The sequence below is a fragment of the Mesoplodon bidens genome (genome assembly GCF_964165515.1).
Source record: "Mesoplodon bidens genome assembly, chromosome: 10".
Taxonomy (NCBI): domain Eukaryota; kingdom Metazoa; phylum Chordata; class Mammalia; order Artiodactyla; family Ziphiidae; genus Mesoplodon; species Mesoplodon bidens.
Genome location: NC_138172.1, coordinates 101901446 through 101928026, shown reverse-complemented (window position 1 = coordinate 101928026; position 26581 = coordinate 101901446). Strand labels below are relative to the sequence as shown.

General features: G+C 47.8%; 1 protein-coding gene across 8 annotated transcripts in view; it reads left to right on the top strand.

Annotated features, from left to right (window-relative positions):
• The window catches only part of FARS2 (phenylalanyl-tRNA synthetase 2, mitochondrial), a 382164-nt gene that overhangs the window by 227120 nt on the left and 128463 nt on the right, over nt 1-26581 (top strand). For all 8 annotated transcript variants that reach the window (XM_081245396.1, XM_081245389.1, XM_081245394.1 and 5 more), the window contains one exon: nt 17195-17346. In XM_081245396.1, coding sequence (XP_081101522.1) covers nt 17195-17346 — 152 coding nt within the window. The remainder of the gene's footprint in view (nt 1-17194; nt 17347-26581) is intronic.

The window sequence follows — 26581 nt, the reverse complement described above, 5'->3', positions numbered from 1 at the left end:
ATTATATCAGTAAATGTTAGTGTATTAAATAACGTATTTAAATGAAAATATTAAGTACTGTGTATAAACCCTTCTCCTCTTGCCACGTTAGGCCTTACTGTATCTGGGTAAGAGTAAACGTACCAAAATCTTATTTTGGATAGCTCTTACTTTTCATTAGAATGGCTTTGCCCACAATAAGGAAAAATAATGCCATTTTTTTTTTTTTTTTTTTTTTTTTTTTTTTTTTTCTTTTTGGCGGTATGCGGGCCTCTCACTGTTGTGGCCTCTCCCGTTGCGGAGCACAGGCTCCGGATGCGCAGGCCCAGTGGCCATGGCTCACGGGCCCAGCCGCTCCGCAGCATATGGGATCCTCCCAGACCGGGGCACGAACCCGTATCCCCTGCATCGGCAGGCGGACTCTCAACCACTGCGCCACCAGGGAGGCCCAATAATGCCATTTTAATGCCTTTTCTCTGAGTTCAGCAGAGGAATCAAGTTGGTTTTCCCCCAGGGTGGTGTTTTCTTCTACCCATTTGAACATTCTCTCCATCCCGTGTGGAGGGATGGAGATGGTCTGTGAATGGCACTGTGTGTCTTGTTCGAACACTATTGATTTCTCTACGGTTATTTCTTCTCTGTAAACATACAAGTAATCACCATGGCAACACTGTCACTCACAGGTGACACAAATAAGACTTACATATACCTGCACATCTGTTTAAAAATAAAATACCATTTAAAAAAAATACCACCTTCCCGTTGGGGATCCAGTCCTCATCCTATCTTTCTTTGTCTTTTTTTTTTTTTTCTGCCCTTGATTTTATCTGCTTTTTCTTTGCCATAACTTAGTACCTGTGGGAAGAAAGGGTGGAGTTCACTTGAAGAAACTGAGGCTCCAGGGTGTTTCTACCACGCTGTGGTCCAATTACCAGGAAGGCCACCACCAGAAACCAAGTCGCCCTGTGCTACCAGCTTTGCACATCTAAAACCCAGATACCCAAATGGCCAGCAGCATTGTCCACCATGTGGCGCTATAGCCAGATGCTCCTTCTTTCTAAACCCCAGTTTCTTTTTCTGTAAAATGGGCATGATGTCCTTCTAGCTTGCAATGACAGGAGTAACTTAGACCTTGTGTGAGAAGTCACTGCGTGTACAGAGCTGGTACCGGACAGTGATCCGAGGATGTAAGTTATCACTGTGCTGCTGGAGCCCGTCACTTATTCTGTGATAGTTGAGAAAGCCGTTCTTAGGGACAGGACCTCCCCCTTTGGGTCGAGGCAGCCCTCTCTCTCCCAAATGGAGTGCTGGTTTCTATCTGTTGAAATCATCTGCCAAGATGTGCAATTAGCAGAAAACATAGTTTGCCAAAACACACCTTTGTTTAGTATAAAGGATAAACAGAACCATTGGGAAAGTTGTTTACTCATGGGTTCTGGAAAGTTATCCCTCAACGTGCATAAAATTATTAAGTCAAGTACTTGGAATCGCAGCAGCATGGCAGAGTTGATGGGAAGCCAGAAAAGGACATGGCTTTGCAGCCGTCAAGTGCTGCCCCGTTCAGAAGGATGGAGAGAGGCCGCTGCCATGACTGGATCTGCAGCATCAATTATGCACCATCCATTTATTGAGAGTCTGGTTCGTGCCCAGCACTGAGATGGCTCCTGCCTCAGGGGCGCCAGCGTCGCTGGGGAGAGAAGCGCTTTCCAGAACACGTGCGTGCTCTCTTGACTATGAATGCAAAAGAAGTTAAAACAAAAAAAAAAAACACAACAAAACAGAAAACAAGAAGGGAGGAAGGCTATAGTGGGCAGAAAAGTGGAAAGCCTTTATATGGGCTGTATTTTGCTTTTTATTTAAAAAACAGTCATGTGTCTCTCCTGCCAGCACTGCTGCTGGAGTAGCAGCCAGCATTCTGGTTGAACCATGTCCCCAGGGCATCACGCAGGCATGGCACAGGTGGGCTCCCAGCCAGGTGCGCAAGGTGTTGGGCTCTGCGCTCTGGGCCCTCCTCCAGCTGACAGCTGCTTTGTGAAAACTGAGGCTGCATTAACAGCAGTTAATGCCGAGAGGGAGGGCGAAGGGGGCAGGCAGGCTTAGGTGTCCTGCTGTGCACACCGGCTGGGAGGTGTCCTGGCTGGAGCCCGGCTCTCGTTTCCCAGGACCCTTTACCGTGACCACAGGAAGGTGCCCACCCAGATTTACTCCTGTAAATCAGCATGAGGACCAGATGCGAGTATCATTACTACAGTGTACTAATGTACATTAGTACCTTAGGCACTAATGTACCCACAGTGACAATGCTAAGTCCTTTTCATAAATTTTCTGTAATCTTTATTATAACACCATAAAGAAGGTACTGAGAATATCCCCATTTTATAGATGAGGAAACTGAGAATTGTCCTAAGTTATACAGCTGTCAGGTTGAACGTTATGAGATTGCCTTGTGGGGAGGTGGTTAGAACAGTCAGAAATTTCTTGTGTTCAGTCTCATCACCTGTGGCAGGGCCTTGGCTACCAGACAGTTCCAAGCTCGTGCATGTGGACTAATGTAAAACTCTCCACGACAAGGCAAACTTTTAATCAGACTCCATCCATTGAAAAAAAAATGACCTTCACCAAAGTTAAAAAAATTTTTTTCTACTATCTTTTAGCAAAATAGGATGGTCCTTTATGTTAAAATGTGAGGCATAAAATAATGAAGTTTCTGATGTCATTGCTGACACAAGGGCACTCAACCTTGCAGGTTCTGTGATGTGATATGTCAGTATTTTTTATTATTTTTTATTTATTTTTGGCTGCCTTGGGTCTTTGTTGCTGTGCGCGGGCTTCTCATTGTGGTGGCTTCTCTTGTTGCGGAGCATGGGCTCTAGGCACGCGGGCTTCAGTAGCTGTGGCTCACGGGCTCCGTAGTTGTGGCTCGTGGGCTCTAGAGCACAGGCTCAGTAGTTATGGCACACAGGCTTAGTTGCGCCGCGGTGTGTGGGATCTTCCCCTAGCAGGGCTCGAACCCGTGTCCCCTGCGTTGGCAGGCGGATTCTTAACCACTGTGCCACCAGGGAAGCCCTGTTAGTTTATTTTTGATGGCGTGTGTTTTTTCAAGGCAGGGTAACCAGTGAAGCACACTTAGGGACGTGTGCGGCATGTGAACGGTGGCTCAGCAAGGCCTAATGGGCTTTAAGAAGTAAATGTGCTGCCCAGCGTGGTGTTTTCCAGCCTTCATACGTTCATCCCTAGACGCTCTAAACAAACATCTCACCAACGAATGAGTGTTCCCCGTGCCTGGTACATAATCCCCATGCTCAAAAAAAGCCATTGTAGAAACAGAATGGTTCAGCATGCCAAATATATCACAGTTCTATCTTAGCAATCAGAATCTGTCAAAGGGATGAAGTTAGAATAAAAAGCATTTCTAGCGAGGTTACGTTCCCAGTGAAGTCTCAGACCTCGGGAGAATCAGTTGGGCCACAGTGTTTATCCAGCGCCCGTGGTGGGTGCCGCTGGATGAGAAGCCTGAGGCAGGCCTTGCCCTAGAAGCATACACGCTTCTGTGTGCCCTCTGGGTGCCTCAGTTTCCCCATTTGTAAAATGTAGACGGCTCTACTTCTAAGGGATTTCATTTGTATGACAACTTAAACCCTCCCTCTGAAACACGGATGCCAGCTAAATTATTAATAAATCAGATTGTTCAGTATCAGAAACCAGCTCATTCTCTCCTGTATTTACAGATAGACTTGTTTGTTTGTTTGTTTAACAGATCTCTCTGTCATGCTTCCAGACACTGTGGTAAGCACTTTACATAAAAACGTATTACACATATATTGTTAATATCCCCATTTTACAGATGAGGAAACCAAGACCCAGAAAGGACACATAATTGGCCCATGGCCACTGGCTCTGGAGCTGGGTCTGAGTGCTGGCATCCTGGTTCCTACCCTGAAGGAGGGCACACGATGACCCCACAGCCCGGCCTGCCCTTCGCACAGGCAGGTGGCTGTTTCCACTGGGGATGCCTGTGTTGGATGGGTTCTCTTTTGTGTCCCTAAATGTGAGGCCTTTTGAGGAAATTATTGCTTCTGCCTCAGGGTTCAATAGCTTATTCATCCAGTTTGTTGTGGAGTTCAGATGCAGGAAGATGGGTTTTCCAGGAGCCTCTCTATTTCTGTTTTGGAGCAGCACCATCTTGGCCTCACCCCTTCGGCCCCTGAGTGTGTACAGGGGGCCCAGGGGAGTGGGGAGAGAAGCGGTCAGCTCCCTGCTGTCTGGCTGTGGATGCCACGCCGAATCAGAATTCCGGTTTCCGCTTCCTTTACGTTCATAAGCCCATCGTTCGAGCTGTAAGGCAGAAACAGCAGAATTCACCAGACCCTCTGGTAGAATTGGGCATCACCCCCTACCCCCAAACACTCCCACCATCAAAACAAACAAGCAAACAAGCAGCCACCATTTTCCAGCCGCATCTTCAAGTGCTTATTACTCTCTGCATAGGAATGTCATATTTTAAAAGAGATTTTCAAGGCCTTTTTGTAATAAATTTCTCCTTCCTCCCTAGGGTGTGTGTGTGTGTGTGTGTGTGTGTGTGTCTCAAGTGTGTCCTTTGGAGAAGGACCATCTTAGGTTCTGCATTGACATGTTTCCTTGATGGTTATTTTATCAGCATTTTTTTTAACCTTCCATAGATATGTATCTGCCTCCAAGTAGCATTTAATGAAGAGGTGTTTGAAATAAATCTCTGAAAACAAAAGCTCCTTTATTCATCATTTGCGTGGAGCGCGGCTAGGGAGGCTCACGTGTAAACTGCCTAATTAGAAGCAGAGGACTGTTTGTGCGTGTGCCTGAGCGCGGGTACATATCGATGGGGTTAATAAAATCCTGGTTTCAGTTCCTTCTCCTCTGATCGGAATAAGAATTAGGTTACATGGAAGCTAAATGACAAGGGGCAGCAGAAGGAATGAAAATGCCTTGTTTTTATTATTGGAATAGCCCTCTTCCAGTATTCTTTCTCATTCCAAACCATGGTGCCAGAGATCTTTAGGAATAACTCTGTATAAAAAGAAAGCAGAGTTTTGTGAAGAAAATGAATATTTACTTTTTTGTAGATTAAAAATAAAAACCACGTGTACGTTTTTCTTTTTTAAAAAAAATTTGAACATCTTTATTGGAGTATAATTGCTTTATAATGGTGTGTTAGTTTCTGCTTCATAACAAAGTGAATCAGTTATACATATACATATGTCCCCATATCTCTTCCCTCTTGCATCTCCCTCCCACCCTCCCTATCCCACCCCTCTAGGTGGTCACAGAGCACCGAGCTGATCTCCCTGTGCTATGCGGCTACTTCCCACTAGCCATCTATTTTACGTTTGGTCGTGTATATATGTCCATGCCACTCTCTCGCCCTGTCACAGCTTACCCTTCCCCCTCCCCATGTCCTCAGATCCATTCTCTAGTAGGTCTGTGTCTTTATTCCTGTCTTACCCCTAGGTTCTTCATGACCATTTTTTTTTTTTAGATTCCATATATATGTCTTAGCATACGGTATTTGTTTTTCTCTTTCCAGCCAAAAGTCACACAAGAAGTAGACTATCTGAATAGGTCTATATCAATTAAAGCAATTGAATCAATAATTAATAACCTTCCAAAACAGAAAGCACCAGGGCCAGATGAGTTCACTGGTGAATTCTATCAAACATTTAAGGAGAAATTATATGAATTCTCTACAGCCTCTTTCAGAGGATAGAAGCAAAGGGAATACTTCACTTCACTCTGTATGACAGACTCTAGGTCCATCTACTTCACTACAAAAAAACCACCTGTATTTTTTTTTAAAGGCTGTTGGTCCTTAGGATTGGCTCCTTGATGTACTAAAGCCCTAGTAATCATAACGAGACTCAGCCGTGTTATTTAGAAGCCTCGCTATAATATCTTCTCTGTAAACCACCACGGTTGAGGAATGGGGTTAATCAAAATGTGTGGTTAACCGGGAGCTGTATAACTTAGCGAGAGGACTAATCTTCAAATGACTGAAACAAAATGCATTTAAAAACCTGTAACAATGCAAGTAAAAACCGTACCAGACATCATTAGTGTTCCATCAGGACCTTAGCATCAGGCAGCACTTGAGGATGTGCTTCTGTGAAAAAAGTGGGTTAATGTTCTGGCACCTACTTGGTGTTCTTTGACTTTTGTCAATTCATTTCACCTCTTTGGCCTTCATTTTCTTCATCTATAGAATGGGAACGCAGTGGTTTCTATTTCACAAAGGTCAGTTGAACTGAATATGTAAAACAGTAAGTATCAGAATATCCCTACGTGTAAGATTATTTTCGATTGTCTTCCTGTTGTAGAGGCATTGTGGAGTGGTGGTTAGTAGCATTTCAGATAAATAGAGATAAAACAACAGGATTTATTTTAATTGAGGAGATTTCAGGTGCATGAGGAAAAGGTGAGTAGATTCCTGTAAATGAAATATTTTCCAAAAGTATAAAGTTTGTAAACGTTTACTTGGTTTAGAGAACCTGTACTGCTCAACCCATAATTTTCAGTTTCCATCCATGTGGCTCCAGATCCTGTCCTTTCTACATCCACACGATCCATACTGTGTTTCTGGCAAAAGAAGATTTTATGACTAAATCTGGGGACATGGCTTCCGTTACTTGGAGATTCATAAAGCCTGTTAGTGTTTTAAAGGTTCTGAGATGTCTTACTGTAAGAAACCTGAAACTAGCATTTCCCTAACTTATTTGACCATGGAACCCTTTTATTTTTATTTATTTTTGTTTGAGAGTTGGAGTATAGGCATCCATTTATTGTTTGAATGGGTCTTGATGGCTGTGATCCCAGTATTTTTCCTATAGAATGAATAAATTATTATTTTTCAGTTTTACCGGGATGTAATTGACATAGAGCATGGTACAAGTTTAAGGTGTACAGCGTCATGACTTGACTTACATATGTTGTGAACTGGTTGCCACGATAAGTTTAGTTAACATCCATCATATAGATACAAAAAAGAAGAAGAAAAAAATTCTTTTCCTCGTGATGAGAACTTTTAGGATCCACTCTCTCAGCAAATTACGTTGGTTTCTTATCAGATTAATTTGGAATTGTGGGTAATAAGCAAGAGGCAGTGAGACGGGTGAGGATCTACAATCAGAAGCTAGTGAGGACTTGGCCTCTGAGTTGCCCCTTCAAGCCCCAGCTCCCCACAGATATTACCTTGGAACCTTTCTCAAGAGAGCACCTGTAACATCCCTGAGGCCCAGCACCCCTGCTGCTTCAAGTTCACAGCTCTGCACGTGGGCTGCCCATGTTCAGGTCTTGGTGATTGTGACCTTGAGCCCATTACTTAACTCTTTGAGCCTCAGTATTTTCATTTTTCAAAGGGGGGCAATAATATTTATCTCATAAGGTTGTTAAGTGAGGTGATGTATGTTTTTAATATGTTCTGATAATGAGGTACGATTGAATGTGAATTATGAGATAACACATTGGCAGACACGTGAAACTCTGGTTTTGGAGGTAGTGGGGGCAGAGGGCGGCCTGAAAGCACTTACTGGCCTCTTATTCCCCAATTAAGACGACAGCCATCTCTGACAGCACCCTATATTTGAAGTTGACAGAGCTACGCAAAAGCCACAGTGAAGAGGGATGCGTGTGTGGCCAGTGTCCTTTTACAGAGTGAAAAACTGTCCTCCTCCAGTGCATGAGGCTAGAGCAGTGGTTCCCGATGCTCTCTGTGCATGGCATCCCCTGGGGAGTTCTGAAAAGAGACTGATGCCCGGTGGTGCCACCAGGGATGTCGGTTCTGTTCGTGAGGGGCTCCGGTACCAGCCAGCCAGAGTGAGAACCCCTGGGCCAGAGCACGGGCTCCACAGGTAATGAGGTCACGGCCTGGGCCGTCCTCTCTGCAGGCTGTACCTGGTGTCACCCTGCGCGAGGACGTGCATTGGCTGATGCAGGATAGGCTGGGCGTGCCAGCATTCACTCAGCTCCATCCCTGCCTCTGAGAACATATGCCCAGCAGATAATCTGCTGATCGGGGTTTGGGTACCAGAAGAGACTAACAGCCCCGTCACATTCCTCTTTTACCCCTAACACTAAATATGTAGTAACTGTCCCATTAGATTTTCTCTTAGTCAGTGGAAGTATAGCTTTTGAAAATGGGGGACCAAGAGCTAAAGGAACCGCCCAAGTCACCAAAACTAGTAAGTGGCAGAGCTGGGATGTCCCAGCTGAGCGATCGCCCCATAGGCTTCATCTGAAGATGCAGGAGGTCACCGTGCCTGGCACGCGGTGAACCCTAACTCAACGGTAACATTTTTAGGTTGTTCATCTGATGAATTGTTTTTAAAAAGCTCACAAAACAGGGCTTCCCTGGTGGCGCAGCGATTGAGAGTCTGCCTGCCAATGCAGGGGACACGGGTTCGTGCCCTGGTCTGGGAAGATCCCACATGCCGCGGAGAGGTTGGGCCTGTGAGCCATGGCCGCTGGGCCTGCGCGTCCGGAGCCTGTGCTCCGCAATGGGAGAGGCCACAGCAGTGAGAGGCCCGCGTACCAAAAAAAAAAAAAAAAAAAAAAAAGCTCACAAAACAAAAAGAAAGGGATGATTAATCATATCTTACCTTCTATGGTGTTTTGTAATTTATAAGGGCTTTTAATATATATTATCCTATTTAATCTTCATGACAGTTCGGTGATGTAAGGCTCCTGTCGCACAGAGGCGTCTAGGAGCCTGGAGCATGTAGAGCCGCAGCTCACACAGGGGCAGGGGCTCCTGGGAGACGTGGGGAAGGGGGAGCGGCCGTCGTGCGTTCTCCACATTCAGGGGGCCTCACAAGGGGCCCTGGTGGGGAGGTGTGACTTAATGGCGAATCGGAGGTTTGGGGCCACACGCACCTGTGTTCAGACCACACCTCTGCGGTCACTCGTTACTTGTTACGTGTGCGCCCGTGAGCACAACAGCTGCTGCGCCTCTGTTTCCCCATCCGCCTCGCCCGGATGACATGGCCTGTCTGACCTGCTGTGAAGATGGTTGCGTGAACGTGAGAACCTTACGTTGTGTACAGGCAACCAGCACATGTGGTGGTTTAGGGAGAAGAGAAGGAATCCCAGAAGTTGCCTTCGTGGCTGAGCCAGTGTGTGGAAATATCCTGTTCACTGTGCGTAAGGGAAATCCATCATTAATGACCTTGGAATGGTACCTCCTGAGTGACGATTTTGCCTCCTCGTAGCCTCAGCGATCTTGCATGAAGTTTATTTGATGGAACTCCGAAAAGCTTGTTTTTCCAAGTCTGAATAGTTCAAATTTTAAACTGGCAGGAAACCCAGGGTCACTTCAAGTGAAAGGAGTTGTGATTTGAGTGGAGGTGAGACACACGGCTCGGGTAACCAGTGGGGTGGAACACTTGGGTTGAACTTGGTCCTTGTAGTTTAAATTTTGGGGAGACCCAATCTGAAGAGGATGGGCCGGTCCCCCTGCCTCATTTGGTTAAACCCAGCACCTCTCTGGTGGAGTTGCCCCTCGTGGCGTCCCGGGGACAGTTTTGATGGGACGACAGTGTGGGGTGCTCAGCGCTTTCTTCTGCAGATGTGGAAACTTGGTCCCGGAGAGCTGGCAGTGCGTCCACCAGAGAGAAGCAGACTGGAGCTCTGTGGGCGTCCTATGGCCGCTTCTTCCCCAGAAATTACTCACTGCCCATCTCTCTCCTTGTCAGGTTTGGCCTTTGACCAGACAGATGGCCCAAAACTCCTTAGTATGCACTCCATGTTTTCTTACTTTAATGAGCTTCTCTTACTGGGACTTTTACTTACTGGATGGGAAGTGTGACTTCCTCCGGGAATGGGAGGGCAGTCTGGTGACCCCACTCAGGCTTCGAGCCGTATTTACACAGAGGCTGTGTCAGCCCCTCTGTTCCAGGGCAGGGACCGCTTTTCACAGCCGCCTTCCCTCGAGCCTGTGAGCTCGTTGGTGGCAGGGCCGGGGTCTGATTAGCCCGAGTGGGCGGCTGGTGAACACTGGCCGTCTTGTCCCCTGGCTCCAATTGAGTGCACCTTCTTCTGCCAGCTGCCACCTGAGTAGGGCATGGGGACTTCTCCATCAGAGCCCCGTGTTCACCTTCCGTTTACCTTGAAGTGAGGCATTGATCACACCTGGCCTCTGTGAACTGTGTGGTAAACTTTGTTGGACTCATGTGGATTTGGTGCAAAATAAAATAATGCTTCACATTTCTCCCTAACGGGAGGAAGTTGAACTCACTGTTTTTGTTACTGAAATAGAATCTAATATTAACAGGTGGAATTTTATTTTAAATAGAGAAAGAACAATTTAAAAAATATGAATGCATAAGCTGTGGCCATTGTTTCCCTCTGTGGCATAATTCCTCCGGGTAAATGAGTAAATATTGATACCATTTTTTTCTTTAATTTTCTCATTATCTAAAACTTGGAAAATAATGTTTACTTAGGAAGTATAATAACACAATGGATACCCAAGAAGCTACCGCCCAGCTATGATCACCAGCGCTTTGCGTCTCGAGGGCTCCCCTCTACCCCGTCCCATCCCCCTGCTCCCACGCCTTGCCCGGGGCAGCTGCCATGTTTTGTCTTAAAAATTTAGGTGGTTGCAGTTAGCTTTCTGTTCCATATCCATTTCTACCCTATGACTGAGAGTTGATATTAGACTGTTTTCTGGAAAAACCAAGTCAGTAGATGTTTTCGGAAGTCATTTGCCCAATGCACCTCCCCTGGGCCCTTCTGTCACCAGCAGGATGGAGAACAAAGCTTTAGACACAGACACAGGGTGGGGTCTACCCCCATCACCCGCCCCCAGGGGCTAATTCTTTGGCATTACGGGGTGCCGCTGGGAATCAGCTGTCTTAAGTTCTCCAGGTTAATTTTTTTTTTGCGGTACGCGGGCCTCTCACTGTTGCGGCCTCTCCCCTTGCGGAGCACAGGCTCCAGACGCGCGGGCTCAGAGGCCATGGCTCACGGGCCCAGCCGCTCCACGGCATGTGGGATCTTCCCGGACCGGGGCACGAACCCGCGTCCCCTGCATCGGCAGGCGGACTCCCAACCACTGCGCCACCAGCAAAGCCCAAGAAGCAGTTTTTATTACAAAATAAGTAGATGGAATAAGTAAGGGCTGTAAGGAGAGTAACTGGTATTGCATAGTATTTTTATAGGAAAAACTGATTTTTAAGTTCATTTAGTTAAGAACACAAGCACATAGATGGTAAACAGACTGGAAGTGCTTATGAGTCAAGATAATTAATCGAAAAGATAAATGAGTCATTTGCCAAGGAAATGTCATGGAAGGCACCAGAGGGATACATATTAGATTTGGTCTTATTTACACAGTTTTTAATGGCGCTGGATAGACTTCTTCCGGAAACAGCACTAGAAGCTGAGCTGTTTCCCCTGAGCCCCTTGTTTTAAATGGAGGCCTCACAGCGTGGGGTTAAGAGCACAGCCTGGCCCTGCGCTTGACCTTGGCTCTGCTGCTTAGGGGCTCTTTGACCTTGAGCGCTTCAGCTAAGGTCTGTAAGCCACAGTTTCCTCGTGGACACGGTGGGAACAGTAAGAGTGGCCGTGTCACAGGAGCACTCTGTGTGTTAGTGGGACGACCTGCGGAAAGTGCCAGCGTGTCCCTGGCCCACCGCACCCACGGGTGGCAGCTGCCAGTAACATAATCACCATGAAAACCAAGGCGCAGGTGTGTGGTCTCGGAGGAGACGCATAGCCTGGAGCGGCTGCAGAGTCAGCCTTTGGCCACACTTAGCTGTGGCTAAAAGCTGAGTGGAAGTCACCTTGGTGTTTCCAGAACTCTGTGGAGAGCTTGACGGGGAAGCGGACCCTTCCCTGTTAGAACGACTGTTGAAATCATGTTTAAACCACCACCAAAAAAAAAAAATTCTAATAGCTTTGTGTAAAGGGAAGAAGCCAGAGACGGAATAATGGCGGATCGTCCAGAAAACCTGCCTATTGGCGGGTAACCTGTATCCTCCGTCAGCAACGTTAGAAAAGAGACGGGCGTGTCGGTTAAGAGGGAGGCGCTGATGTAGCAACAACTTCCTTGGAGTCAAAGCTCGGGCGCACTAGGCTGCATCACCGACGGCAGTGTAAGGTTACCTTCCTTGGGAATGTCCTGAGCAGGTACAGAACTGGAGCACGTGGGCTTTATCATGGATGATAGGAAGGGCACCTGTGACGTCTGCAGCTTAGAAGGTGCATGGAGACGTTTGTATCTTACAGATCCGGAGGGGTGAGCCCAGAGCAAGGGGCCAGCTAGGACGGGCACCATTAAACCCAAATCTCATTTTTTCGACTAGCTCCTTCCCCACCCTGGTCGCTTCGGTACCCGGGTCTCGGACAGCTGTCAAAATCATGCATCTGTTGAACTGTCCGAATCTGTTTTGGCTAGAAAACCATTAAGGATGTGCCTCATGAGTGTTATTTCATGGCATCTTCACTGCAGTTTGCTCAAGTAGACACCGTCTCCGTTGTATAGGCGAGGAAACCGTGAGGCAGGTTTTCCTCAGACGAGTGAACACACCTGCAAGGCCAAGACCAAGGCCTGACGCTTGGCTCAAAGCTCCAGCGAAGCCACCTTGAGATTCGACAGCTGTTCTTCCACAGACGGTGGAGGCGCCAGCTCCCCCTGGCCCTTCCCCCACACCCAGAAGGGTACGCTGCCCCAGAGGGGTCTCAGCAGACCCATTCTCCCCTGGTCCTGGGGGCTGAGGCCCGAGGCCCAGGTGCAGCAGGGCCGGCTCCTCTGAGCTTGGGGGCAGGACCCGCTCCCAGCCCCCACCCCAGCTCTGGCCACGCGGGGCATCCTTGTCCTGCAGACGCGTCGCCCCTGTGTCCGGCTTCCCTGCGTGAGGCCTCCTTGCACGCACGTCTCTGTGCCCGAATTTCCCCTTTTCTAAGGATGCCACCCCAAGTGACCTCATTTTAACTTGAGTGTCTCTGTAAAGACTTTTTCTCCAAGTAAGGTTACATTCTAAGTTACTGGGGGTTCGGGCTCCAGGGTATCTTCTTGGGGGGACACAACTCAATCTGTAACAGGGTAGCTGATGACACCACCAGTTGTGGAATGCCCTGCTGCTGAAGAGCCGGGTCTAGACCGTGCCTGAGAGGTTTCCTGCCCTGCAGCTTGCAGGGGAGACCAGGAGGCGAGGAGGGGGTGGTCTGTGCAGCCCCTCACGGGCCTCCCAAGTCCTCCGGGGGGGATCACAAGCGGCTGAGGGGGCTTCAGGCGAGGCTGCAGGCACCACGTCACACAGCTGGTGAGAGGGACCCCTGTGCCCATCCAGATGGGCCTCACTCTGAGCACCTGATCCTCGAGGCGTGCCGTCCCCGTGGATGCACTAAATTCTTTCATCAACTGGTTGCTGACATTTTGCTTCTGTCTTGGAGTCACAGGTTAGGTTCCCTGGAGAGCAGACTCTCAGACAGAGGTTAGCCTTCTGGAAGCTTCTAACCAGGTGCTGTCAGGGTCCACGCCTATGGAGGGGGAAGGGAGAGGAGAGCAGGATTAGGCAGAGGGGGAGGGGAGGTTGGGCTGTGAGGCATTGACAGCAGAGGCCTTGGCCAACCCCCGGGGAGCTCTGAAGCGAGGATGGCCCTTCAGCATTGTCCCAGGCGGTGGCAGTAAGGGCTCTCTTAGTCCAGCCCATAAAAAGCAGAGGTTTAAATGTATGATATAAGTACGACTACATCTCAAGTAGCTACCACAAGACAAACGATGATGCCTTCATGTATGCTTTCTATTATCATAAAACATACATCCTTTATATGTATGCATATAAAGGAGACACACATACATGTATTTATTATGTTAGTAAAGGATGATTCTGATATTTTTAACTCTCTTAGTACCATAATCTCAATTGTCTGTATTTGAACTCATGACACAATTTTGAATATGGATCAGGGATGGGGGGCAGTCCTTATTCTGACTCCTTGAATGACTTTTACTAGGTTTGTGAATCCCAGATGTTCTATGGAAAAATCAGTGTTTGTGAAAGTATGTACTTTTCTGGAACAAGAATTTGAATCTTTCCTCATATTCTCAGAGACATCTGTGTCCCTCCCCCATGAAGGTAAGAACCATCGTGTAAGGAAATTTAGAGTCAGGTCGTTGTTGCTTTGTAAACTGCTCGTTACCGTCTCCGAACACACAGCCATGATAGATAAAAAGAGGACGTGAAAAAGCCAGAACCATGCCTTCCCCTCTTCCCCCTAAAAAGATATTTATCCATGCACAAGAGACAAACACAAAGACAGAGCAGAGAGTGAGGCCAAAGACTCTGTGGGCTGCAGGTTCCTAGGCAGGGGAAACAGTGATTGGCTCTGGTCGGGGAGGGGGCAGGATGTGCTGGTCCAGAGCATGATCTCTGCTGGAAAGTAGGGGCAGGCGGTCCCCTCCTCTAGAAGGGGGGCAGCCACCACTGCTTCAAACTGCTGCCTGCTGTGACCTCTAGCTCATAGGAGCTTTGAGCCCAGGAAGAGAGTTGCCCTCTTCATCAGGAGCTGAGATGAGTCACCGCCATGGCATCATCAGCCCTGTCACCATCGGGCAGGAACCCAGATGCCACCACTAACTAGATCTGGGCCAGGAGCACAAGGGGAGGGAGGTACCACAAAAACCTCTGACCAAGGAGGGGTGGTGAGTGAGAGAACACTGCAGTTATTCCCATCCCAGATGGGCCTGCAGACACTCACCCCAAACCACGTGAAGAACTCTGACCTGAGCGTGTCAGCAACCAAATCCACACTCAGAATCTGAGTCACTGGAGAGTAAAGTAAAAGCAAGAGGCATTCTTTAAAAAAAAAAAAAATGCCTAATGTCCTCAAAGAGATCAGTGGAAGAATAACAACCATAAAAACAAGAAGAAGAAGAAGAAGAAGAAGAAGAAGAACAGGAAATTCTGAATAAGAGGCAAAAACAGGCAAAAATGAAGTGTAAGTAGATATGGAAGAAAACAATTAGAAATATCAGAAATGAGTAATAGATTCACTGAAATAGAGAAGAAGAAAAAAAAACAGATGAGACTAGACTCAGCTGAAGGGAGAATTAGTAAATAGAAGCTGTTACTGAAGAATTCACCCAGAATACAGCACAAATACGTAAAGATTAAAACCCGAAAATCCATCAGGTAAGAGAAGTGGAAGATAGACTGAGAAGCCCCACAACATGGAGACTTGCGGTCCTAGAAGAAGAGGATAGAGGAGTCGTGGCTGGAATTTTCCTACTTGGATGAGAACATGAAGCCTCTGAGTGAAAGCACACGCTGAGTCCCGGGCAGAATATACCCCAAGATGAATGCAGGCCCGGCCTCATCAGAGCTGCCAGGATAAAGGTGAAGCCCTTCCACCCTGCCAGGGAGAAATGACAGACTCCCTGCGCAGAAGCAGCTCCGACCGACAGCAGACTTGTCCTCATTGCTAACGGGTACAGAGAAGTATTTTCCAAGCGCTGAGGGGAGACAACGGTAAACCTACAATTTTGTGCTTTGCCGGATGATTCACTAGTGGAGATTTCAGCCGTGTCGGTTCTGAGAGTTTGCTTCCCACATGCTTTCACTGGGGATAAAAAAAAAAAAAAAAAAAAACGATGAAAAGATATTCACGTGCAAGAAGAGGAGAAGTGAGAGAGAGGAAGTTTCAGGAGCTGTGAAAGGCCTCCGGTTCGACCCTGCTTGCAAGTTCACAAGGAACCAGTCACCATTACTTTAAACTTGTTCCCACTTGTTAGCTTGAACTAGGTTTGCAGTACAATGGTCTGGGTTTTTCTCCTTGGTTTTTATGTATTTACCATAACATATACCATGTATTTTTTAACGTCTTGGGGCCTGTACTCTGGCTGACTGCACTATCACGTTGACCGCTGTTCTCGGGTTCCTGACACCAGTGCCCAGTCGGGTCCCTCCTCCCGTGTCTGTCATCGAAGAGGTGATTACATGCTAATTCTTGGCAACCCCTGCCTCTTATCGAATACCCCTGAATTTCCACGTTCCTTAGGTGGAAAAGGAAAAGTGCTGTGTAACCACCCAACTGCCACCATCTCGCAATGGTACATTAACCCGCGTATTATTTATCACAGCATCTTGACTCCAAGAAAACAGGGTGTTTTTCAGGAGCTGTGGTACTTTCTCAGGAGCACCTGGGTGGTAGCTTTATTATGTTCGTTTGAAATGTGTGTTCTGAACCGATGCTTTTGACAACTTTATTGATATTTCAAGTTGAATAATCATTTATGTTGGAGTACTTGGCTCTTCAGAGGTTTTGCCCTTTAAAAAGTTTTATATTTTTCTAATCAGTGATTCACCAGGGGGTTTATGATGATATCAGGCCTGGTGTAAATCCATTTATAAACTTGTTCTCCTAACAAATTGGCAGATATTTCCTAAGTTGTGTGGATTTCATAGTTATTTAATGAAACATTTTTTATTGTGGTGGTAACTTACAGACTTACATAACATCACAGCTATCTATCTATATGTGTGTGTATGTAATATATAAATATGTATTTGTGACATACATGTTTAAGCCATGTAAACCAATGTGGTAACTTCTAAAAATATCTATATGTATCTAATATAATGAACTAGTTAGTGAGCCCTAATAAACTGGAAAAACTGGGATAAAATGGGGGAATGGCTACCCTTGTGTCTTTTACATCCTTAGAAGCATAATTTGAAAAATAACCCCCTATATAATTAATAATTAGAAGTACTCCCTTAATAATTAGAAATACTAACAAATAATGACATTACTAATTGAAATATCAATTTTGACAAGCCCTTACTTATTCCTCTATTAAAACAGCTTCCTGAAAGTATCACAGAAGTTAATGAATTGATTGTTCATTAAATGGGGACTTTTCTCCTCTAGTATTCAAATGGAAGAAAACTGAAATATGATATATTCAAATTGCTTTATACTAAATTGAACATTAATGCCAATGTGAGTATAATATATGGTAATGGTACACATGAGAGTGATAAGAAACTAAAATATTCATAATGGAATTTGCTAATTTTGAATATTGACTTATCTTTTAAGTTCATTTTGTTCCTGAAAATTCAAGTGCTGAAATAATGTCTTGCCAGCAGTTTCTAACTAGCCCATGTGAAACTTGCCATGAAAAACTTCAACGTTGTCATCCAACTAACAAATCAATCTCTTTTTTCTTCTCTCATTTTGTTAGCCTCTCAGCAAATACCCTGCTGTGATCAATGACATCTCATTCTGGTTACCTCGCGAGAATTACACAGAGAACGATTTCTATGACTTAGTCCGAACAATTGGAGGAGACCTGGTGGAAAAAGTTGATCTTATAGACAAGTTTGAACATCCAAAGTAAGTAAGAAACTTTCTGAGTTTATCCTTTTTTATTTACATGTGGCAAATGGCATGTGGAAGTATGTAATAAAATGTTGCTGCGGCCTAGTGCATAAGATACAAATGTATTCGAAATTTACAGTGAACATTCAGCATATCAGTACTTTCTGAAAATCTTTCTAAAATACATTTTTAATCTTTCCTGCCTTAGTAGACAAAGGATATGAAACAGAAGGTTTTAAATATCTTGGAGCTTTTTGGTATTGTTTTGGGAAGTGATCTCTTACCATATCACATTCCAAGTACCAAGGAAATGAGGCAGAGAGAGAAGTTTGTGGAGAAAAAGCTGTTTTGTTAGAGTCTCTCACTGAATACTTATTAAGCGCTTAGCACACGCCGAGACCTGTATTACGTCCTAGGAGTTAAATGTGGATCTAGAAGTGTGCTCAAGGACTCGGGGAAGCGATATCCCATGAGCTCTTGCGTGTTTCTCTGTTTATGCTTAGATGACAGCTTGACTGGGTATAAAATCCTTGGCTCACCCATTTTTTGGTGAGGGTCTTGTAAGTGTTGCTCAGTTGTCTTCTCAAGTTTAACTTGATTTAAAGAAATCTGAGGCCGGGCTTGATTGTTTTCCTCTTCTTCCTAAAAGATTCTTTATCTTTAAAGTTTAATAACTGTAGCAGGATCCCTCTCAGTGTTGACCTGCTCTCCATGGGGTGTAAATTCTTGTCTCTCTCTAATCAGATTTGGCTCCACCTGGGTCTTAGGGAATTTTTCTTGAATCATATCTGTGAGGATCTCTTCTGACCCCTCCCTTGGGGATCCAGACATGTGTGCCCCGCCCCTCTTTATCTGACTCCTCTGCCTGCTGCTGTTTTCTCTCTAATGTTTTAAAACTCTCTGTCCCGCCACTTCCTTTTGGGTGCTTCCCCATCGTTACCCTCTCTGCCCACCTCCCCACCCTGGGTCTTCTGTGGTCTCTTCTTGCCCACACTCCACTTCCATCTTCATTTACTTTGTTTCCCCTCCTTTTCTGAGGTCTTCAAGCTCACATTTCAATTCTCCCTGTTTTCTTCCTGTCTCTTCCCAGAGTCGTTTCTGCTTTGTGATTTTTCCTTCTTAAACAAATTGCTTCGTTTGGTTTTTAAAATTCACTGCAAAATATTTGGCCAGAAGTTTCATGTACTCCAAAGGCAACATCTTTCTGTGACTTCCCCGTCAGTAAGTTTTTCTGCCATTTTTCCTATCTTTTTTTCTTTATTTTGGTTGATGCATCAGTGGTGTGCATGTGATTGCCTTTTTGTCACTCATATTTGAATGCATTGGATTTTCGGAACCAGCTCTTTGCACAAGGTTGAGGGCTGAGGTGGGGCTGGCATGGTGGGAGGGGCTAAGGCCGTCATTCAGGACTGCTGTTTTCACAGCTGTAAGGCGTTTTTTTCCCTCTACTGCCAAAAACCAACCTATCTTTAAATATGGCTCATTCATCTCTTAGGTTCTTTGTGTAGTTCTGCCTCCTGCCCCAAATCTGCACTTGTTACACACAGATTTACCTTTGTTTACCCCAGTTTTGACGCTTGTTGGTCATGTAGACTTTGCACTTTAAACTAGAACCCTTGGCTCTGAAGAAGTATTTATGCTGGTGTTTTCTGAGATCTGCCTATCTGTTCCTTCTCTTCACTTCCTCCCATTTGGCTTCTGCTTGGTTTCAGCTGCTTTGGCAGATTTTAAATATATTTTGGAGCTTGCAGATGATATCTGTCTGCTAACTTTACAGAAAATAGACTCTATGGGGTAGCCCGGGGCCCTGGCACAGTGGAGAACCTGCCCAGCGCCTGTACTGTCTTACTAAGGGGCTAGGATGGCAGTAAGGTTCCTGTGGCAGAGATTCCTAGTTATCTCTCAACATCCCACCCCCCGTTATAAAAATATATAACTTTGATTTTTATCTAACCAACCTAGCCAACTAAAAGTCTACACTTCTGAGATTCCTCTACAGCAAAGTGTATCTATGTAGCTGAGTTTAGCCAGTGATTTGTAAGTAGAAGTTTTTAGTGGCATTTCCAGAAGTTTCCTTAAAAACTGGGTTGAGGCTGTCCTTTACCTTTCTTCTATCTGGATGTGGATGTAACGGCTGGTACCTTGGCAGCCATTCTGGACCATGGTGTGACCTTGGCAGTGGAAGCTGTGTGTGGGGAACAATAGCACAGAAGTTGCCTGGGTCTCTGACACTGGGGAGTCGATTCAGTTGTAGACTTTCACAAGAGAGAGAAGTATCTTGTTTAAGCCACTATTTTTCAGATCTTCGTTATGGACAACCAAAGGTAAACCTTGCTGTTACAGCCCTGAGAAAAAGGACATACTTGAGGAAAATAATACATTATTTAGTAATGGTGGCCCACTGCGTACAGACTCTCAGGAAATATCTAGGGCAGGGGGTGGCAGACTTTTTCTGCTGAAGACCAGGTGGTAAACACAAGGGGCAGGCCATAAACAAATTTACCCACTGATTCTTGAGTGCCTGTGTTATAGGAAACGTTGGCTTCACTGGGGGCACAAGGCAAGATCCCAGTTCTTACGGAGCCAAATAACATAGGAGAAATGAACTTAGCAATAAAAGGCATGACGTACAATAAGCTTGGTTAACCTAATCAAGACCTGCCTGCTCTCTTGCACATAATTGACGCTCAGTAACGTTCATCGACTTGAAGTGAGAGGCCCGTGTTTAGGGCTGTAGATTCAGCGGGAAGAGGCCATCGGTCTGGGAAGAGTTACGCAGGAGCCAGGATAGTGGGCCCTGTGTGTCTGTCTCCTCTCTGACACCTTGTGAATGACCCGTCCCCAGTCCTGATTGTGATTGTGAGTCAGCGCTCTTTACTGGAAACGTTCAGTTTCTGTAAAAACAGCTCTGGGTTGTTAGGCTGTTTTGTTGCCAGGACAGAGCCCCTCACGGTGGCCTCTTCAGGACAGAGGGGATTTATTCAGGATACACCTGAGTCAGGGCTGGAAAGCTACTCAGAACCGAGGCAGGTCTGAGACCAGAGACCTCCTGCATCTGGGCCCCTGGCTCTGTCCCTGTCCTCGCCCCTCCTGGCCAGTGTCTTCGTCCTCCATCCCCTCCGCCACCCCCCAGCCCATTTACACACACATTCACATCTCCGCCCCTTGCTGCCTTGGCCAAAGTCTTTTCTGGCCCATCCCCTCCATTGTCCCACTACTAATTCTGGGAGGAAGCAGCCTAATTAACTGAGCAAACCGTCATCCCCCTTGTTGGGCAGAGCGCTTTGCACCAGGCTGCTTCCTGAGGTCTGAGCAGGCTGTGGAGAAGCCACTGTTGGTTCAAGAGCCTGTTGTTGGTCTAGTCAGGGGCCACCCTAAACCACCCAGCCCCGCTTTCTGGACACGAAGCCAGAGGCTGAGCACCTTCAGCCAGAAGGGTTCACTGGACAGTTTTCAGAGCAAACACGGGAGCACTGCCTTCCTTCTCCCCGTGTGGGACTCGGTACTGGCTCCTGCCTGCCGGCTCAGTCGTGTCTTTTACTCTTCATTTGCTCTTAAACTTCTCCAGGCTGTTCCACTTGAGGGACACACCTTGGGGGCTGAGGGCACAGTCACTCCCTCCACCCTCCCTCAGGGTTTATATTAGTGGAAGGAGGCTCTCACCACCTGATGCTTGGTGGATACTTAATAATCCTCCTTCATGCCTTGGAGGAGCTTTTATTAGATGACTAGGAATGGCTTATGGCATTGGAAGGGGAGGCAGTGTAGTCTGATGCAAAGAGCTCAGGGTTCAGAGTCGGAAGCCTTGATTCCTGACCCTTCACATCCTAGATGTCCAGCACTGGGACTCCCTGAGCCTCAGTGTCCCCACCTACCAACTTGGGATGAGCACAAATATCGTCTTTAAGTGGTAGCCGCAAACATAAGATGAGCCTATCTATGTGAATGCTTTGAAAAGTGCACAAAGTTCTAAAAAAATTGCTAGGTGTTAGAGTATAAATCAGTAACTTTCACGGTCAACCTGTGTTGTTTTTTTTTAAATAAAGAATGACCTCAGTAGAGCGAGTCAGCTGGGGTTTGGCAGTCAATACAGATGATGGGGAAGCTCTGATGCTAGAGGGAAGAGAATGAGACTTCACATAACGCTGTCATCTGAAACGGTGCCTGGTCTTCCTGCAACTTGAGGAGTAAATTTTTAAGCAGAATAAAATAAAAATACTTTGTGCAGTGGCATAGACGCTGGCCAGCAGGACTCTATAATCCACAGGACCATTCTCTGGATTGTATGTTGGGAAAATGCTATGGGCAGTGGCAGGTGGACTGACGTCTCTGGTCTGCATCTCTGGTCGTGTTTCTTTAGACAGAGCCGAGTAAGTGCACTTATTGGAACTAAAAGATTGGCCAGCAATGAGAAGCCAACTCCAGTGAATCTTGGGAGAGCTCGTCAGAAATTGCGCCGCCTTGAAATTGACAGCGTGCGGTACCAAGGAGACGGCATTAGAACTCTCCTGTCTCCTTGCTCTTCCTTCATTTTTATTGCAAGGCTGGTGGCATGAGTATCAGAACTTCTATTGTTGTGGTTCAGACGGCCGGAAGGCAGTTCTAAGAAGACTATTTTGGGCCTGATATGTCTTTTCCCCGATCCCGTCCCTACCCTCCTTCCCCAAGCCTTCTTTTTAAAGCAGCCCACGAGGTGTGCGCTTTATTGTGATCACAGGGCAGCCGTGCTGGCCACCAGCGTGAGACGCACTAAAACACAATTAGTTCAGTCCCCAAACTCCCTGTTCTGCCCTGTCCCCCGGGACCTCGCCATTTGCGGAAGGATCCTTCAGGATTACCCGCAGGCTGCCCAGGTCCCAGAGGAGCAGGTCTGCACGGAGGAGGGAGGGAGGGAGATGAGCACCTGCTTGATGCCGGTGAGGCTGGGCCAGAGGCCAGGCGCCCGGGGGACTGCGTCCTCAGTGGCCTGCTGCGTCACTGCACACCTCTGTGGAAACGAGCAGTTTTCAGGGGGTCCTCTGGCTGTGCCTCCGCTTGGCATCCTGTGTACCTTTTTGTAGTGTGGAGACTGCACGCCCTCTTTCCAAGATGCCAGGTGAGCGTACCTCATGCCCCTTGATGGTGGCCTGTCCACCCTCACGGTGCTGATCAGAGTGAAGCAAGTGAGAACGAGCACCGGGGGCAGTGTGCGCGGGGACGGGATGTCTCCAATCTGCTGGCAGAAATGGGATAGGCAGCCCACCATTTGGGGCAACTATGAGAAAGGCTTTCGATCATTTTGGGTCTGCAGCATTTTTAACCAAGTCCGCAGGGTCACTTCTTTCCACGGGCTGCCACCCAAATGTACGCCCAGAGACAGCCATGGGAGCCCGCCCTCCCCCGCCCTCCCCCGCCCTCCCCCGCCCGCCTTCTGTCCCCGTGTCTGTTACCTCATTCTCCACAGCCCGCGGAGGCCTGGCCCCTCAGAGTTAGTCGTGTCGTCCTAGCGACCGAGAGACGCATGAACCCAGATACAGCCTGACGCTGTGCAAGCTCAGAATTGTACCTAGCACCACCGCAGGTATCCTCATTAGAGATTTGGGGGCCGAGTCTCTACAGGTGGGCCTGCATTTGTAAGGACGTCTCAGGGGCATACAGGTGAGGCCTGTTTGGGAGAGTCTTCAAAACTTCAGATCTCTGAGCAGCAGCGGTGCCTTGGTGGACCTGGGCCTCACCTGGCTGGTGTCCTGAGCGAGAATCAAGCCTTTTCTGCCACCAGCGCCTCTGGGCTCCAGCAGCACACAGTCTGGGGCCGCGACTCCCACCGTGAGCGGGTGGTCACAGCACCGTGCAGCCGCCCAGGTGTCTCCTGGGCGACTTATTTTCCTTAACTTGGTCCAGCTGAGGCTCAAGCAGCAGCCAGGAGGTGTACCAAAGAAGGCAGGGGGCGGCCACGTGTGGGATGAGGGGTCCCTCCAGGGGGAAGGACCAGCGATGTGCACAGGTGAGCCCAGTGGTACCCACCGTCTAGGGTGTCTGTCTTAGGGACTTGGTAGAGGGCCGAGCAGTCAGTAGCACGGGGAGGTGTGAGGCGGGGCAGACAGGCCGTCCCAGAGGAGCCAGGCTTCGGGACAGCCATCCAGCCGCGACTGGGGTGGAGCCCGGCTCAGGCTGTCTCGGAGGGCTGTGGGGGCCACTTCCTGGGGTGCGAGCCCCAGGCGTTGCGGCACAGCCACCGGCAGGGCCGCCTGGATGGTCTTCTGGGAGCTGCTGGCCCAGGGCTCCAGCTGGTCTCCCCCTCAGAGTTGGGATCGGGGTCCGAGTCAGAACGAGGCAGAATCTGAGACCTGGTGCGAGGGGGACATGGGAAGCGGTGCAGTTAGAAAGCCCAGGAGAGCAGCAGGTCCTTACCGGAGCGTCCTGCTGTGCTTGTTTTGTTTCGTTTTAATAGTCCATAGCTTCACTGTGGCCTCTTTCTTCAAGTGTAGTTAGGGGCCAGGGAGGGTGTTATCATCGTGGGAATTTCATCGGGGTCTAGTGAGGAAGGAGAAGGTAGAAGGTTCCGTGAGATTTACACGAGGAGAGAAGGGCGCCTCGAGGCAGCGTGGTACAGGGATGGGGCCGCTCGTGACGGCGAGAGGACGAGTCCGACGCCGAGGACGCGAACGAAGGAGCCTCTGTTCCGGTGTCACGGTGGTCACCACCCACCTGCTCACACGGGTCTCCATCTCTGGCAGAGCCGCCTCAGGGTCTCCTGGAAGCCCCAGAGGGCGCGTCGTGTGTGCTCGCCCACAGCCCTCCTCCACTGAGCGCGGCGAGGACTCCCATCAGGTCCCCGGGGGTCCCGGCCGGGCCTCGCCGGTCCTGCCGCCCCCAGCAGGCACGCTGCTGAGCTTCGGAGCCCCCGTGGCGTCCCGTGTGTTCCAGGCTTGTGCACCGCTGAGTCAGGCCACGCTTGTCACCTCCGTCTGAGCCCCATCTTCCCACCTGCCTCGTAGGGCCCCTCCCGCACGTCCTCCCCTCGGCTTTTCCCTTCAGGTAACACATCAAACAAAGGCTGGGGATTCCAGGTCGGACCTGGCGAAGTCTCGTTTGCACTAACATCTTTTCCATGTGAGCGCTGTTCAGCAACAAGGACAAGATCAGCAAAATGCCAGTTGCCTTAATAACTATTTCGTAAGACGTCTCACGCGTGTACTGTTTCTCGGAGAAAGAACACCTCACAGAAGTGTTTGGGGTCTGTGTTCGGCAGGTGTGGCTACTTTTCTTAGCCTTCACTTGCTCCTCAAAGAGACCGTAGTAAGATGAGGAGAGAGGAAACTAGTGATGAAAAGTAAGCAGGTGAAATATTTGTACGAGAGATGGCAGCCGTGGTCTAGACATTTACACAAAATTTTACTGGAATAAATAATCACTTACCCCAGCGTTCATTAACTGTGGTAATTTCCCCTAGATCATCTGTCCAGTCATGCACCCAGTATGCAGTGTTTGAAATTCTGTGGTGATGGTAGAGTGAGTATTTCTCACACATTCTTCTGTTTTAGCAATTGCCATATTGCATTGCATTTATTCATTTTTCCACCCTTGCACCGTGAGTTAGTGTCAAGCACTGGGTCTTGAACTTTCTACTATCCTTGGGTTTTAGAGCATAGTAACCACACTCAATTAAAAGATCTTAATGAATGAATGATGAAGGAAAAGAAAGAAAATTCATACGTTAGGTCTGTTTTCTCAGGATATAACAGACATCCCTTTCCATGTAGACCAAAAAGACACCCCAGGTGGTAACATTTTCTGGTCGAGTGACCGGAATTCTTTCCTATCAGTTATGATAGTTTCTTACAGGAGAGAAAAGTGGGGTGAGGACTGATACGTAGGAACAGGAATTAGGCTTCAATAAGTTGGGTTCTGAGTAAACGGCTGGTTTAAAAATAGTGCAGTTTGGACCAAATGTTCAGATAGAGAAAAGGAAGGAAAGAAAAGGGGGAAAGGTGTTTTTAAGAAGGTTGGTCATATCCTATATAAAATATATTTTAAAGCTCTGAGCTCTCAGGATCAGGAAACTGGGGGTGTTGGAAGTATGCAAATTATCCATGGTTACCTAGAAAACCCTTTTCTGATTGGAAGAGGGGAGATCATAAGGCAGGATAGAAATTCAAGGAATCAGATTGTAATGTGTTTATATGTATGTTTGTTTGCCACAAGTTGAGGAGCGAGGAAAATTTCTGAAGGAAGGTGACATGAAAGGAAGAAAAAAGCTGTCTGCACAGGGAAGGCAGAGAAGCTTTCGATCTCCTGAAAGTGGAGTTTCCAAACCAACATGCACCGAAGCTGTCCTGTCCAGAGTCACAGGAGTAGCGGACCCTGGCATCCTTTTCTGGAAGCAGCTTCCTCCCCCCGCGTATGCAGCGTTGATAGGGCAGCTTCCGCACTGCTCCGGTAGGTCTCTGCCCCTTGGCCCAGTTGACTGGTCCAGGGGTGAGCACCTAACAAAGCTGGGCAAATGGGCCTCTTTTCGGTCTTGTTTGGGTGGAAAACCAAAGAGAGCTTTTAAGCTGTAAGTGATCTTCCTGGGAGCCATCTCTGGCCATGTTTCCAAAGGTGCGCAGAGAGAGAGGGAAGGAAGTGGCAGAGTAGAGACGGGAGGTGGAGGGAAGATGCTGGCGAGGCGGAGTCCCTCGTCCCACCGTGTGCTGGGGCCCAGCTGCACCGGCCCTTCCCACAGCCCTTCCTCAGACTCCATGAGCCAGTGCAACTCCCCTGTCCCTTAAGCTCTTGGGACGTGGGCTTCCATTCCTGGAGACCAAATGAGTTCCAGTCGCTTTGGGCCCTGGAAGAGGGCAAGAAGGCAGAGGAAGCAGGCTGAAGCCATCAGCTTCCTTGTCAGAGAACTTGGAGCAGCACGGAGATAAGCTGCAGCTGGCCTTGGTCTCCAGATGTCTCTATTCAGTATGAGTTTTAAATGGTTCTTCTCCTCTGAGCTGGAGTGGCTAAAAATTAATGTTCTCTTGGTGTGACGCACTCGTTCCAGGGAACATGCATTGCACACTTACCCTGGGGGAGGCACCGTGCTATCTGTGATACTCATCACCCGGAAATACCAAAACGATTTTTAGAAATGAGCTCCTGTCCTCAAGGCGCTCACAGTCTGAAGGGAGGTCAGTGCAGATAGATATTTGCAGTCAGTATGCAGTCAGAGGCCTCGGATGAGCGATGCACCACTGTGATTTCAAAGAAGGGCAATGCCTTACTTTGCCTTAAATGCTCAAGA